Here is a 16,717-nt window from a genome sequence, read left to right as displayed (position 1 = left end):
CCAGATGCCACCCGCATGGCCTTCATGACCCCTCGCACAGCTGCACAGATTTCTCCAGCGCTCGCAGATCTGAGACACCGCTGTGGTGTCTCAGATCTGCGGGCCGCCTGTGCAGGAAGTTGGTGGGCGGCTGACATCTGCTGACATAAGCTGCCCGCCCCCTGAACCCGCATCATCGGGGAATTACCATGAGAATGCCCAGCATTTTCATGAGAACATCCATGAAATGCTGGGCGTTCTCATGGGCGATTCCCCTGGCCCACCACCCGCACTGTATGCAAGCGCCCGGTCAAAAATCTATTCGCCAAGGCCACTCGCACACATTGGCTGCACATGCGCATAACTAACTATGCGCATACACAGTCATGAAAAATAGCTCTTCTGCGAGTACATGCAAGGGAGCATATCAATCAGAATAGGGGCCTAAGTGTGCAGCCTCAGCTACATAATAACTAGCACTTTATCTTTGTGTGTCTGGCTTTCCAGCTATGAAGTCTGTTGGCTAGCCTGCCCTTGTCCTGATGCTGGTTATACCCTGACAAAACCAGGTAGTAGCACACCTAGCCCAGTGGGAAAGATAGCCCGGTCGCTTGCCCCAGTGGTCCTGTGCCATTCACACATGGTAGTTAGCTTCAGCTATAACCAATTTCCTGTTTGTCACCTGTGTCTGTTTTTTCTTCTGTGTCTCTGTCTAACTCCAGTACCTTCTTGCCCTTGCCCAGACTCTGATAGTCTCCTTGTACATCTTGAGACATAAGGGGAGTAATTTACTAAGAACGAATGGCTACGAATGCATGTGGCATGAAAGTGTTAACAAATAGAAAAAACTATTGGGTTCTGTTGTGGACCTTCAAGTCCCAGCAAGCCTCCACTACATACATGGACTTGGAGAACCACAAATCCCAGAATTCAGGGCATTTATGGGCTCGCTGGGTCTTGTAGTTCTACAACAGAACCAACAGCCCAATAAAACACACTGACACCTAGAAAAATACAATTTTAATACACATCCCACACATACATATTTACCTATAGCATCCCCCGTAGGCATATCCTCTTCTCCAGTAGAAATCCATGGGGTTCCTGTGAAATAAAAGTATACTCACCATCCCCTACGGCATAGATTGCATCCTCTTGGTTCCATAGTAGGCAACTATGTGTGTAAAAAACAAACCGTTGACCCGACACCAAAATGTCCCACTAGGCTGAGTTGGTGGAACTTGCGGGTATGGAGGAGCTGGGGATACGGCAGGGGGTTGGAAGCTTGAAGGTCTTATATATTGTTTACTTATGTAATGGGAAGCTGGGGTAACTCAGAAGAAGACATAGGAAACTGAAGAATGCTTGAAAGGATTTAATGAGAAATGCTGTGATACAGTTCCAATGGTATGATCAAGGCAACGAACTTATGAAATGGACTGAGGGAAATAGCACCTTATGATTGAGACTTAGGAGATGAAGGGAAGGATACCGTAAAGACTTGCTGCTTGTGGCTTGAAGATATGAGGACACTGAAAGACTTGGTGACTCTGGCTTGAAGATGAAATGAGGACACTGAAAGACTTGATGGCTGTGGCTTGAAGATAACCTGAGGACACTGAAAGACTTGGTAACTGTGGTTTGAAGATAAAGTGTCCTCCAGAAGCCAACCAGGTGACCAGGTGGAGAACCATGAATGGACGGCGGAGACTGCAAGGCACAGATGACTGCGACCGGACCAGTGTACTGCGCATGTGCAGTACAAACGTAGGTACTATGGTGCCACCAGCACCTGCCCAGGAACACCCGCAAGATGGCGGCTGCTGCCACACCTAACACTCAGCCTGCAGCCCTCTCCTAAGATGCCGCCCTGTCTGTCCAGTCTTGTGATGCCGCCTGCCGCCATGCACACCCCGTCGGTCGCTCCCGGCTCCGATATGTGACACAAAAGATCCTAAGGAGCCGCAAGTGTGTTTACACTTGCAGCTCCTCCCCAAGACTGAGGGATTCCCCAGTGATGTAATTCACGGGTCATCCCTTAGATAATCAGTAGCGGGCTACGGGGGAGCTCCACGGCTGATTGGTTGTGTGCGAATCCATTGGCCCCCATGTTAAAGTTTTCACATAGGTCATCTACGGTTGGTACTATGAGTACTATGAGTTTAACATGGGCGTCTATGGGCAGTTCTGCCCATAGACGCCCATGTTAAACTCATAGTACCAACGTTGGTACTGCACATGCCCAGCCAACACAGCCAAAACTAGGCAATGTTTTATTTCAATTAGTTATTATTATTATTATTATTATTATTATTTTTACATTTTATTTATAAGGAATCACAAGTGTTTCACACCCCTGTACATAGGGCACATATTGGACCAATACAGGGTACATAGAACTAAAATTACATTGCTCATTATACATTCGTGATCTCCAAATATTTATATTATAAAGGCAATATATATTTTAGAACCATATGTTTGCAGTCTAAACATTGTTAACAAAATTGTACCACATTTTAAATTTGGAAGTGTCAGATATGGTGGTGGGAAGCTGTATTTAGCACATGTCCACAACTTGGAGAGACCTGGTGCACATCATTGCAAAAACATTGCTAAAATACTGTATATAATGGTCCAGCTTGTTCATTTGTGTTTCCTCACAAATTACCAGAAACTTAATTTGCAGTCTGATGCAGGCTTTGAGGAATTTGTTAAGAATATGGCTAACATACAGAATCAATGTCAAAAGTGATATATGACCTGAATATATATTTGTTTTTTAAATGCCCCCACGTTCATTTTATTAATTGTCTTAGTTACCATATATATGAAATGTCATTGTGTGTTGTGTGAACTTAATAGCATAAAGTGTTTTGTTTTACTATATTTTATTCATTGTTAAAATACATGAAATAAAATTGTGACTACTACAAGTGGTTTCAATGTGTTACTTGTAAATTGAACTAAATAAACATTTAATAACTCAATGGCTGCTAACCAGTTTAGAAAAATAGTCCACAAAATGTTTTACAATGTTCCAGGTTTTCCATTTTATGAGATGCTTAGTTTGTCTGCAAAAAAAATGTGGTATGTGTCTGTTTTATATGCTTGTTTCAGCAAACCACCTCCTGATGTCACATTGTACTTCATGGTGAAATAAGAAGCTGACCTGGGCTAGGTTACTGTAGGTAACAGAATTGTTGTGGTCTCTTCAAAACCAGGGACGTCTTCAGACATTTTCATATCTGAAATTATTTCATCCTGTCTCAGTAGCTAGTTATAAGTATTAAACTTTGAAAAGGGAGAAAGATTGCTGTGCCGCGTACTGTTGTGTATGATCAGAAAAAAAGCACAGATGGTGTCACTGTTTCTAATGAGGGGTACACACCAAACACTGGGGCAGATGTATTAACCCTGGAGAAGACATAAACTGGAGACAAAGTGGAGATAAAGTAAAAGGAGATAAAGCACCAGTCAATCAACTCGCAACTGTCATTTTCAAACACAGTTCATTGGCTGGTGCCAAGTCTTCTCCTGGCTTAATACATCTGCCCCAATATTTTGACCGATTTTTACCAATTGCAACGGTTCAGGACAACAAACCTTTAAAATTGTCCAGTATGTACCAGCTATGTCCCTGGTGATGCGTGCTTCTGCGCCTCGTCAGCCACATCCTCCGTCATCCCTACATGCAAGACAAAGTAGGACATAGCTAGCGAGGGATTCTGCAGCATGGCTGCCGTCATCGGCAAGTGTGTATGCACATGTCAGACACATTTCCCCTGCCAGGTTTCATCATCCCAGATGTCACTAGGTCTAGGTGCACACATCAGCTAGCATGTACCCAGCTTGAGGGGTGCTGCTAAAGAAATTAAATGGAAACCTTTCATGAACTTTAATACGACACACTCACATTTGGCATATTATTCTAATTAAATTATTATATATCAAATGTGATTAGTAATAGATTGCAATCAATGGAAAACTTACTTATGCACACGGTAAATATTTGGCGGCTGCCAATATCGATTCAATATTGGCATCCGGGGGGGTGCTGGCATCTGCTAGCAGGGAGGGAGGAACATCGCCGGGGGAGTGGGGCCATGCTGCACTGAGCAGCATGGCCATCCTTCAGAGATAGTAGAAATAAACTGTACTGCACAGTCTATTGTACAGTCAACAGTGCAAATCGCACCGTGTGTACACAGCATCAGGCATTGTTTAAATGTCACCATATTTTCTTGAGCATTGGGTGCAAAACTAAAGCTGGATACACACTATAAGACTATCTTCCAATCTGACTGGTTGGAATGAAAATCTGGTCATTTCTGTCCAGCTTTTGGTAGTGTCCAGCTTTTGGTTGATTGCAATTTGTTCCCAGACATTCACAGATTCTCGTTCCAACCAACCAGATTGGAAATTTAATCTTATAGTGTGTATCCAGCTTAAGTGCGGTGCAATGAAAATAGAATAATTATTTTGCACAATCACCACCTCAGATGCCTTATTTATCTGTTTATTTTTGTAAAATCTCTGAACAAAAATGAGTTTCTTAGGCAACTACATGAATTTAAGTGTTTTTGCATTTCACTATGATCATTTACGTCTTATTTATTTTATCAATCAATTTACATTTTACTTTTTATTCTCAGGTAAGAAAAGAGCAAAAAATTATAGAGCAGCTGAAACTGGGAGAGGAAAAAGATACTCATACAAACAAAGCCAAGAATACAACATAGAAACAGTGGTGGTTGCTGACCCAGGCATGGTGTCCTATCACGGGTCTGAAGCAACAAGAAAATTCATTCTCACTATCCTAAACATGGTAAATATGTGCGGTCAGTACAGCCATTATTTCTGTTAGTACTTTGCAAATGGCTGATTTTCAATATTAAATATTTTTTTCTGTAATAATGCACAGCTTTAGCATAAACACAGCAACACACAACAGTATTCTACTGTTAATTAACATAATGCTGACCATCTCTCCATGATGTTCTGCTGATACACACTATAAATACTAATCTTATCTTTGTCAATGCTATAACTTGTAACCACCATAGGCGAGATGTACTAAGCCTTGATAAGTGATACAAGATACAATGGAGAGTGATAAACCACCAACCAATCAGCGCCTACCTCAGGGGCAGATTAAGGTTTGTGGGGGCCCTGAACAACAAAAGGTCCAGCCCCCCACGGTCCACACAGCCTCCCCCGAACGGAGACAGGTTCCATATGACCTGCAACGGCAGGGGGATGAGCAAGGTTGGTGGGCTAGCTTAAATATCCACTTTAACATCTATTACATTTAGTAACCTGCGGAGAATGTAGCTAGCCGCCGACCCCGAAGTATGGCGAACACTACCAGCCCACATCCGGTACACATTGGATCCCATGGTCTGAACCTTGCTGTCACCGGTCATATGGCATTTCAATGGTAATGTTCTGTTTAGAGGCATCACTTACCACTATGACATCCGGTGCGGCTTTTAAAGATCTGTACCCTCCTAAAACTAAAGAACAATACATCCAGTGTGGCTTTTAAAAAAACTATACTGCGCTAATTCACAAGTAGTCTTTTGAAACAAAAAAATTTTTTATCACTTAAAAAAAAAATAAGTAAATGAAACACTGTATCCATTGTTATGTTTCTAGGTATACAACCTTTTTCAGCACAAAAGTCTTGGAGTACAAATGAATCTGCGGGTAACAAAATTGGTTCTACTTCATGAAACACCTGTGAGTAAGCACTGTTATGTGCTTCTTAATATTGATTGTTAATGTGTATGTATTAGTGTTGTCACGTTCAGACTGTTATAAATGACTAGGTGTATATCACATTTTCTCACTATACATTCAAATAGATGTTTTCTCATTCCCATACTGTTTTTACATCATATAGCACAAAATACTTGACACAACTTGTCACCACCAGGGGCATAACTAGATATTTGTAGGTCCCATAGCAAAAATGTGTAAGTGCACCTATGTGCCAACTAATGGTGATAAATGTATATAGTACATATTACTTACACAGAAAAGATGCTCTGGGCCCCATAACAGTTGTGGTAGTCACGCCATTGTGGTCAGCTGCATAATGGGGGTTATTCAGAATTGATTGCTGATGTGCGATGTTGCAATCTATTTAATTTAATGAATGACTTTGCATGCATACTGATCATAGTGCCCATGCGCGAGGCCAAAATAACATCAGAAAATGCGTGGGGATCGTAACCATAATCGTCTTGCAATTTGACTGACAGGAAGCCAGCATTTAGGGGTGTGTCAAAAAAAACTCAGGCATGCTCAGGCCAGAAATTTAGCATAACTGCATATACCAGCAGTAGCCTGCAGGGGGGGCTGCCCAGTACAGGGCAAGGCCCCCCACTGCTGGCCCATACCGCGATGTGACCGCAAGCACATTGCTATTGTGCACAAGCACTTCACTACACTGGCTAGCTGCGATGCCAGATGCAGGCTGGCCATGTTTCATGTCACAGAAGCTGTGTGTGATGTCATGTAGTCACCGCGGTCCTTGCCCAGAGCGGCCTGGACATGCCTGCATTTTCATGACTGCTCCCAGAAAACTCTGAGTCAATGCACTGTCATTCCATAATCGCTTGAGTAGCACATCAGCAATCAACTCTGAAGCAGGCACTTGGGGCCCGATTCAGACCTGCTTGTTGGGCTTTGAGTGTTTGTAGCCCAGTGAGCAGGTAGCTGCCACTCCACTGAATGGAAGCCCCCACACACTCCTCCCGCCCCTGTGCACAACTGCAAACGGTCTCCTGCTGTCAATCAAACAGGGATCGCACATGCGCAATGAGATCTGTGCAAATGCGTGGCCCTCCGATAATCGCTCAGGCTTCAAATTTGCAGCCCAGCAAGTAAACCTGAATCAGGCCCTTGGTGTGCTGAAAGGGGCTGTTTGCATTGATATACAGTATGAGGACAAATCTACGTATATTACTATTACATTTTAGACAAGGTAGGACGCTGGTATTTCTAGAAAAGTCCTTATTTGGTCCCAAAAAGGGTGTATGAATTAATGTGATTATACTACAAGCAAATCAGTTACAGAGTATATCTTATCAGTGGGTAAATTTGTGTATTCTGTATTTTTATCTACCAAAATTAATAAGATTTTTTAAATCATTTGATAAATGGTTGGTGTTTTTAAACTGTAAATGCATCTAAGTCACTAAAAATGTGCACAGCGCATGCATCCCATGTCTAATTCTCTCTGCACTTGTTACATCTGCCCCCCCTGCAGTGCACATGGTTCTGCCCATTTGAGAAGGAATTTGTCTCTGTGAGTGAACTAGAATAAGAGCCACTATTCTTAGCATAAAGTTTCAGATGTAACAGTGGCAAAACCGGTCACAGTAGTGTGCTCGTATGAATCAGACCCCAAATCACAGAGCAAAAACTGAAAATCACTGACAATCGTAACTATAGTATAAGACAAGCTATAGCATACAGTATTTTCATTAAATCCTGGGTTTATTTATAGGCAGATATGTACATAGGACACCATGGAGAAAAAATGTTGGAGAGCTTTTGTAAATGGCAGCTTGATGAATTTGGAAAGAAGAATGATGTACATATGGAGATGTCTACAAGCTGGGGAGAAGAATATTCAGCAGTAGATGCCGCGGTCCTTATAACAAGGTAAAATAAATGACTTCATTACAGTTATTCATGTTTTACTTATTTAAACGTTAATCATATAAATATTTATGTTATATGTGATTATTATTCTTATATAAATCATAGATTCTATATGTTTTATATAAGAATAATAATCACATATAACATAAATATTTATATTACTATAGAATATGGTGTAATAATGTGGCAGATTTTCTTTTGTGCTTTTTTTTCAAATATCTCATACAGTATATTAACTTTTACTGTATAGCAAAAAAGGGAAAGCATAGGCAATAGCTTCGAAAGCTAGTCTTCTACCTTCTGTGTTTGTGCATGTATGAGAAAGAGATGTAGTTTCACTCTCTGCCAGCAGATGGCAGTGTTTCGTAGACTCTTGGACACTAGCCATATATATATACATGACCCCCGAAACGTTGACAGGCCTTATGGAATAAACTTCCATCCAGCTTTTTCATCAAACCTAGTCTCTGAGTGCCTTTGTCTATTTAGAAGGCTATATATATATATATATATATATATATATATATATATATATATATATATATATATATATATATATATATATATATATATATATATATATATATATATATATATATATATATATATATATATAGATAGATGAAAGCTTACCTTATACTGCACAGTACTATGGGATATTTTCTACAATGCATTGCTGCTATTTATTTTGGTACATTGGGGGTTATTCTGGTTGATTCACAAGGCTGCAAATTCACAGCCTTGCAAGTCCACCAGACGCCACTCTGCGGATGCCGATACACAAGCCCCCCTCGCATTCCATGTTCGTATGCATGGGATGCGAATGGATGATTCACATAAACATCCATTCGCAGGCTCTGGGGGAGCACCCACATCATTCGATGGTTGCCAACCGTCCTCTCGTGAGTTGTCTTGATGATGTCACTGTTAGTGCTCACCTGATGGGGCATGTGCGCCTGGTGAGTGTTGAGCACCTTCCACCTGGGCTATTTGGTGTATGTTGTGAGCCTGGTGACAATGCTGCTGCATTGAAATGTTGCTGTGTCTTAATAAATCATTTAAGAGGACTGAATGCTGCTATCCATCTCTCTCTCTCTCTCTCTCTCTCTCTCTATCTCTCTCTCTCTCTCTCTCTCTCTCTCTCTCTCTATATATATATATATATATATATATATATATATATATATAGTTCATCATCAGGATTAATTTACCTTGTGGTGACAAATCTAATTATCCTTTATTACAATGTTTTTATTTTAATTAAAAAAAAATGTGTCAGGTTTATTGTTGGCAGAGAGATCTGTCTAGTCATGCTTACAAATTCCTTTCCAACCATCGTCTCTGAAATGCACCTTTACAGATTAAACAGTTCTGGAAACTTTACTAAATATTTCATAGTTCTCAGAAGAGAATATAACAAGATTTATCAGTGCAATAAATTATACATTAGAGTTTTTAGCAAAACTTGTGCCAAGTTTTCTTTTAAGTTATTTTTTCCAATATAAACTCAGAAAAAGTTTTAGTTTTTTTACTGTTTTGAATAAACAGTAATCAGTGCAATCGCTTCCACCACCCTTACCTGTCAGTGTCAGGTAAGAAGGGGGGGGGGGGGAGAGGTGCCGATTTATGTTTTTGCTGGTGGGTGCTCAAGCCTGTTGAAAGGCTCTACAGTGGCCCGGCATTGGGACTCTGGAGTTACGGGCACGTGGGTGCTCATTAATTCCTGTGGGTGCTCGGGCCCTTGAGCACCCATAGAATCGGCACCTTTGGGGGGAGCAAAGACCTGGGTATCGTTGGGCCCTCCAACATGCCTAGGCCTGGCTAATTAATATCTCATTCCCCTATTCTCAGTGCCAATGGCTATGTATCGCTGCTGCTTTTCCTACACGTATTTGACTCCAACCAACATTGTATTTCCTGCTGTGTTTCTGGTTACGGATGAACAGATCAATCAGGTTTAGGTCGTCAATACAATGGTGAACCACTAGTAGTCAACGGCATCTAGTTAGGCGTCTATACTTGGTCATCCGCGTTAACATAGACAGTGACGCTAGATCAATGGGAGGGAACCTTGCCGATAGTAGGAAGGTCAAAACTGTTTTTTTTTGGTGCCGAATACATACCTCCTAACATGTCCCTCTCCAGGAGGGACACAATGCTCTGCTCCTGCACTTCCCTCTTCATTTATGATTACCATCACCTGTGGTGAGACACTTTTCTTATTAGATAACCTGTTCAAAACAGGTGAATGCAATCATAAAGTAAGAAAGCCCAGGAGTACAGTAGTTTGTCCCTCCTGGCATGGGTCATGTTGGGAGGTATGAAAATGTCAGAGGTGTGCCCGTGGAGACTGTGTATGTGCATGGCATTAGAGCAGAGCTTGTGAGTCCTAGAGATATGAAAACATAATGTGCAGTCAAGATGGTAAATCATCTGTAAACTACACTGACATTACTGACTGACGTCACTGATAATGAAATTGTGCTTTCTTCTTCATACTAGCTACAATATACACAACATTATGTATGAATAAAGGGGCATACACACATAGTGATGTGCTGAGCATTCTGAGAGATGCAAGATTGCTCAGAACACTCAGCAAGATCGCTCAGCACACAGCCATGTGTCAGCGCTGTGTGCTGAGAGATCTGTCAGGGCCAATGTTCTGCATGCTGGATATTAATCGCCGGGTGATAGCGCCACACGGGGCCGCACATCATTATCGTTATACCCCTACACACGGAGCGATATAGGGGCATTTTCTAAGCAATCAAGTGAGATCTCTTAGAAAATGCCCCATAATCGCTATGTGTGTAGGCCCCATTATATAACTGAGACAACGGGGGAAATTTACTAAAGAAAATTTGTAAAAAAATAGGTGTATTTGTATCCAGAAATACACTTATTTTTGACATTTTCTATCCCGAAAATACGGCAATTCGTATTGATAGCACATCAATACGAATTGCCATATTTTTGGGATAGAAAATGTCAAAAATAAGTGTATTTCTGGATACAAATACACCTATTTTTACACCTATTTTTTACACATTTCCTTTAGTAAATTTCCCCCTTACTATCCCGAAAATACGGCAATTCGTATTTGTATTGATGTGCTATCAATACGAATACGAATTGCCATATTTTCGGAATTGTAAATGTCAAAAATAAGTGTATTTCTGGATACAAATACACCTATTTTTTACAAATTTTCTTTAGTAAATTTCCCCCTTTATGGGGTGAAAACAAATATAAAATACTTATGTAACTTGAAATATGTGTAGTTATTCACTCCTCATGGCAATGTAGACTCCTGTCTCTGGGCTCCAAGACCCGAGGGGGTACTCCATGTACAGCAGCACCTGTGTGGTTCACTGTAGGATCCAAGTGTGACCGCTGCACTTCCAAAGTTCTGCGGCAAACTCATGTCAGAGTTAATTGCCTCTATCCAATTAGCCCTGCCAACACCTGCAATACGGGACAGCTCCCACCTGGTTCCGCTCAGCCTGCAATGCAGCGGCCACTGCTGGACCGGGAGATGGGACCCACCAGTGAACGCTGATCCTGCATATTGCAGACAGCTAAATCTCGGGAGTCTGATCTGGACTGGCTGATTTCAGACAGCATATCTGTGGCCCTGCCAATACAGTGCAGGCTTCAGCCCCTGTAGAGCGCCTGAGAGCGCTATTTGTAAAAGGAACAGCCTATACAGTATATACCTATCCAGAGATAGAATATTAAGAGAATATCTTATATACCATTGTAGAGTGGCATAACTTGACAAGTGTACTGTAGCATTATGGTGACGTATTTGATTGACAGATACTATTGATGAGTTTAGGAATGGATCAATAAGACGTGCTCTTACTTTTTTGGACCCACACACTTATTTCTTATAAGGGTGAATGTTATTATTGGTATTCCAGTAAGATATTGAATTGTGCATACTTCTTTCAGTAACTATAACATGTTCCATATAATGTAGTAAAGGTTGCGTGGGTTTTACCGCTTTTTCATGATTACTTTCACGCTTGTTTTAATTATTTTGTTTGTCCAAACAGCATTATACAATTTTAACTTTATAAGAATAACCGTTCCATTTTATATGTTAGTGCACCTGAGTAAGACAACACCTGGCGTATTTTTAGTTTAAAAACATTCTAATAGTTATCATCTCATACAGTATATTACATTTATAAAAATTGGTGAGGCCATATTTTGGGGCCAAAAAGGTATGCTAAGCACCTCAATTTTGCTCTGTGTTAGATTGCAGAGTTTGATATAATTATTCTCAATAGCAGTGCTTGGTACTATAGAGTGTGTGAATCTGCATAATATGTGTGGAACTGAAAGTCCCAGCATGATAGCACCTCTCATTATGGACCTTATTCTGGTCCACATGCAACACTGGCCACCCCCCTACAGCTGCCCACCCCCGCACCCGCATCACTGGCCTTTTTGCATATGCCCCCTGCCACCCCTCCACCCCCCCCCCCCCCCATTACTCTTGCACTGCTAGGAGTGAGCGGGATGGCGATCATGTAAGCATGTGCACAGACGTATTGCGCATGTGTGCGAACGCGTCGCACGTCCAAACACCAAAGCTGGCCATACATCTTCAGATCGATTGTCAGATTGGGCTGGTTGGAACAAAAACCTGGTAATGGATGAGAGCAAATGACAGTTGACCATTTGCTTTGAAAGGCTGGAAAACTGCCAAAAACTGTCACTCATCCATTACCAGGTTTTTGTTCCAACCAGCACAATCTGACAATCGATCTGTAGATGTATGGCCAGCTTTAGATTTGTGTTAGTTATTTTGTTTCTGTGCAGGGTATATACTGGCTGCATTATTTTTGCACTGCAATTTAGATTTCAGTTTCAACACACCCCACCCAAATTTAACTCTCTCTGCACATGTTACATCTGCCCCACCTGCAGTGCACATGGTTTTGCCCATTTTCCAAACACATTTGTACTGCGATCAGATCTGAATAAGGGCCATTATATGATATAAAGGCGCTACATGCATGAGGACTGATTTTTGCATTTCCCCCCTAAAAAGCACTGCCTTTGTTATTCAGGGCAATGAAAACAAGAAAATGCCACATTTCACAAGTGAAAGTAATTAAATGGGTATAATGCTATGATCTGTTTAGTCTGAAATGGTTTATAAATATGCAAACGGTATTTAGAAGCTGGCATTGGAGTAATCCTTTTGAAGTTTAGCCATTATTGTTCTCAAACAAATGAAAATGAATTTGCAGATAGACAGATGCAGCACCACTAGTAATTGCTAGCCTATCTCACTGTATAGAATTTACCCGCTTGGCTTATCTCTGTTGTTCATTAAGTAATAGGAAGCTCTTAATCTGATAACATGAATTGCCTGAAGCAAAAGTATTGTAATTTATGCCAGGATATCTATATTGACACGATAACTTTGAGATATGCACTACCTAATAACTCAACGTTGTCACACTTCATTTCAGATTTTATGTTAAAATCATTGTTCACTTGGTTACATTAAAAGTTGGGGGGGGGGAGGGGTGTAACGTTCTGTGGCATCTGATAATTTCAGATAATTTTTTTTTTTATGGCTTAAAGTAACCTTAATTGTGTAAATGATCTTAAGGAAAGCCAATGCATGTGTTAGTTTGTGAATGTTATGTGGAATGTCAGTAACTGGCTTGCCTGTCAGGTTTGACGTATGGAATGCAGTGAGAGTTAGGGGAGTATTTAAACTGTAGCAGTTCCCAGCTACTGAAGTTGTCAGTATGATGCCCTTTTTCTACTAGCAGAAGAACTCACCCTTATATTATTTTAGCTAAGAACGACAGTATATCACAGGCCTTTCCAGGCAAGAAATACATTTGTTTTTTGTTTATTTTATTTAGTTATATAGCATACAGTTAAGGTACAATAAACACTATTTAATTTGCCACTACAGGTAGTACAAGCATTGAGAAATCCCTGGATGTCATGTCACACTCAGGTTAAGGGGAGGTGCTACTTACTGCCTGGGACCAGGTCTGTTGTAAAACTGGTGAGAGCTGCTGTAGGGAACACATATAATGTACTCTACACTACAGTAGTATATTATATTTTGTTCCTGTATTGGGCAAAACCATTCCTGCCAGATTTGGCCACACCCCCTATGTACCAGTTGCCACAAAAGTAATGGTCCTACTTCTATATATTTGCTAGGTATGACAAATGTGCCATACACATCTGCTTTTCCACATTTATTTTGCATCTCTATATTATATTATTATATTATAAATTACCTTTGCTACTGTATCATTGAAAAATCCTCATAGTTTTAGAAACAGGAAGTTTCATAGGAAATGTCCCTCGTGTTGCATATGCCAGAGACTCATGCCTCTTACATGTTGTGTCATGCTATATGCCTCACTCCTACTGGGGGTCAACTGGGGTCAACTGGTGCTCCACGAACATGAACTAGGAATGTCAGAAGCTATATTATTCCGTACAAAGATGCCTGCCGGGTAGTTCATATACTGCAGCGATTTCTGTCAGTATGCTAGAGTATTATACAGTTTGATTGGCAGCTGCTGTGGGCTAAAGGCCCATACACACTGGGCAACTTTGAGCTGAAAGCCACTCAAACACCAAGTTTGTGCAGCTTTCAGCTCAAAGCCGCCCAGAGTGTATGGCCCGGTGATGAGCGATGATGCGCAATCCCACATCATCGCCGGGAAAGCCGCTCATCTGCTGGTATTACCAGCAAATGAGCGGCTTTGTGGATGGCTTTGCATAACGCTGCACTATGCAAAGCCGTCCGGCCCCCTACTGACAAAACCGGGCAGGGGGAAAGCAGCTCAATGTGTATGCACTGAGCGGCTTTTCCCCCAACAATGACAGCGGTCATCGCTGTCCAATCACGCTGGGCAAAAGTGTGGTGGAAGGAAGAGCGTAGCGGAGCACATAATGCGGCAGTGCCACACTGTGGGAACACACACATTAATATGTATTGGTCCACACTGAAATGTGGTGGTCCCATCGTCCGGTCCAATTGCAGTATGCTGCAGTAAGATACGGCAGCTGCGGCGCCGCAGCATATGTGTAGACTGCAACATAGGAAGCCTTTTCACAGGTTCCTTGCGGTGCATGAGGTCCAGCTGAACCGGACCCACTGCACCGCTATGTCTAGACGCAGCCTGATGTCTGTTATAAACTGTGATAAAAAAATAATCCCTAGAAATGCAAACATGAACTTTTGGAAAAACACAGATATGTTAATACGACATACTTTAAAATGAAAATGTATAATGACTCTCATTATTTTGTATATTAAATGTAATAATTCATATGTTCATCTATTATATAGAAATATGAGGTGCATATTTCAACCTTTCAACCACAAAGAATTAAATAATGTTTGCAATACCTACTTGCTAATCCAAATCTTTACTTTTCTGTAGTCTTGGTTACAATAATGTATTCTTGTTTTTACCCACTGAGGCATATCAAATCTGTGCAAATGGGTCACATAATTATTACTAGCCTGACAGCATTGATTGTGATTAATGTGTTTTCCTCTCTTGTTCTAGGACGGATTTCTGTGTCCATAAAGATGAACCATGTGATACAGTTGGTGAGTAAAAATGCCTTTGCACTATGCATTTATAGAATATGTTTGAATTCTTCCTTCTAGCTATACAATACATGTTATTCTGTTTAAGTATTTTCAGTTGAAATAAGATATTGTCATATTGTTTAATACTAATGTTTGTTTTTGTTATCATTTTATTGTATCGTACCTTTTCCCAATCCATATGTCTACACATTCTATAAGAAAAGATAAAGAGTATTTTTTCTTTTGGCTAAGTTTAATAAATACCACTTTTTACAACCAAAGATGTAATGACAGGTGAATGAGTAACCAATATGCATCTGAAATGGATAACTGTGCTCCTTCTGTAGTTAGCCATGTAGTAACCATAACTTTATATTATAGTCTGCCTATGTGAATTTATAATAAATAGTGGTTACATTTATTGGCAGGGGTGGATGTATTATACAGTGTGTGGAGAAGTGTACCAGTGGAGAAATTGCCCATAGTACAGTATATGAATAGAGGATACTATGTCGACCTCTCTACAGTAAACAGAAATATATTAAATCAGCCGATGCTCACAGTCACAGACATGAATGAACCATAAATGTAAATGCTGGCTACCCATACTCTTATGTTCTCCTCTCCGGGAGGAACCCAGACAATAGGAACTACATGACACTACAGGGGGTTCGTCTGTCTCATCGAATAACCTAGCTTCAATTTAGGTAAAATGGTTCTATTCACAGGTCTGCAACAGGAGGTGGGGTTAATTGATACAAATTCATGTCATGTGGCCTAACCTCCTCTTACCGAGATGCAAATCCCCGGTATAGTCTCATCCTGCCGCTTCAATAGGAAGCAGATGGGATGCCGGAAATGCGGACACTCTTCTGTGTGTTCGGGGGACTGGCCGGACCTTGTGGGAGTGTAGGAAAGTATGTGGTTACATCAACATGTAAAACACGAAATTTAAATGTGAGAATATAAGTGTTTTCAACCTAAAGCCTGTTCGTAGAGAGTAGCTGCAACAATGGCATTAACATCTTATATAACTTCTTTGTTTGTCGTTCAGGATGGATGAATGCTGGGTGACTATAAGTAGTCAGAACCAAAGACTCATTCATGTTAGATCATGTTAAACTAATTTTGACATTGTGAATAGGTGTAATGGAGGTCTTGGCCCCCAGTCCCTGCTTGTCGCTAAAGCTTCGGCCTTGTTCAGTGATGGCAATTATGTATGTATGTATGTATGTATGCAAGTATGATTCATTTGTTTTTCTCACAAATGTGAAGTTCCGTATTTTCTATGTGTTACTTTATATTTTGCAATGTATTTAAAATTAATTAAAATGCACAATTGAACTTGAGTGATTTAAAAAGGGAAACAGCCATGTACTGTCTCTGCAGCGTCATTTTTAGTGGATTCTGGCACTGTGTGCACATATCCTAGGAACATGCAGGGGTCTCTCTAGGAACATGCAC

At 40.8% G+C, this 16,717-nt stretch overlaps 1 protein-coding gene across 2 annotated transcripts in view; it reads left to right on the top strand.

The window, feature by feature from the left end:
• The window catches only part of ADAMTS19 (ADAM metallopeptidase with thrombospondin type 1 motif 19), a 166,813-nt gene that overhangs the window by 28,913 nt on the left and 121,183 nt on the right, over window positions 1-16,717 (top strand). For both annotated transcript variants that reach the window (XR_014446790.1, XM_083151549.1), the window contains exons 4-7: window positions 4,635-4,807; window positions 5,638-5,721; window positions 7,496-7,653; window positions 15,228-15,271. Coding sequence is in view for 1 of the 2 variants with exons in the window: in XM_083151549.1 (XP_083007675.1) it covers window positions 4,635-4,807; window positions 5,638-5,721; window positions 7,496-7,653; window positions 15,228-15,271 (459 nt within the window). In the remaining variant the exon portion in view is untranslated. The remainder of the gene's footprint in view (window positions 1-4,634; window positions 4,808-5,637; window positions 5,722-7,495; window positions 7,654-15,227; window positions 15,272-16,717) is intronic.

The sequence above is a fragment of the Crinia signifera genome, chromosome 1 (genome assembly GCF_055691185.1).
Source record: "Crinia signifera chromosome 1, ASM5569118v1, whole genome shotgun sequence".
Classification (NCBI taxonomy): Eukaryota; Metazoa; Chordata; class Amphibia; order Anura; family Myobatrachidae; genus Crinia; species Crinia signifera.
This window is presented reverse-complemented; position numbering and strand designations above follow the sequence as displayed.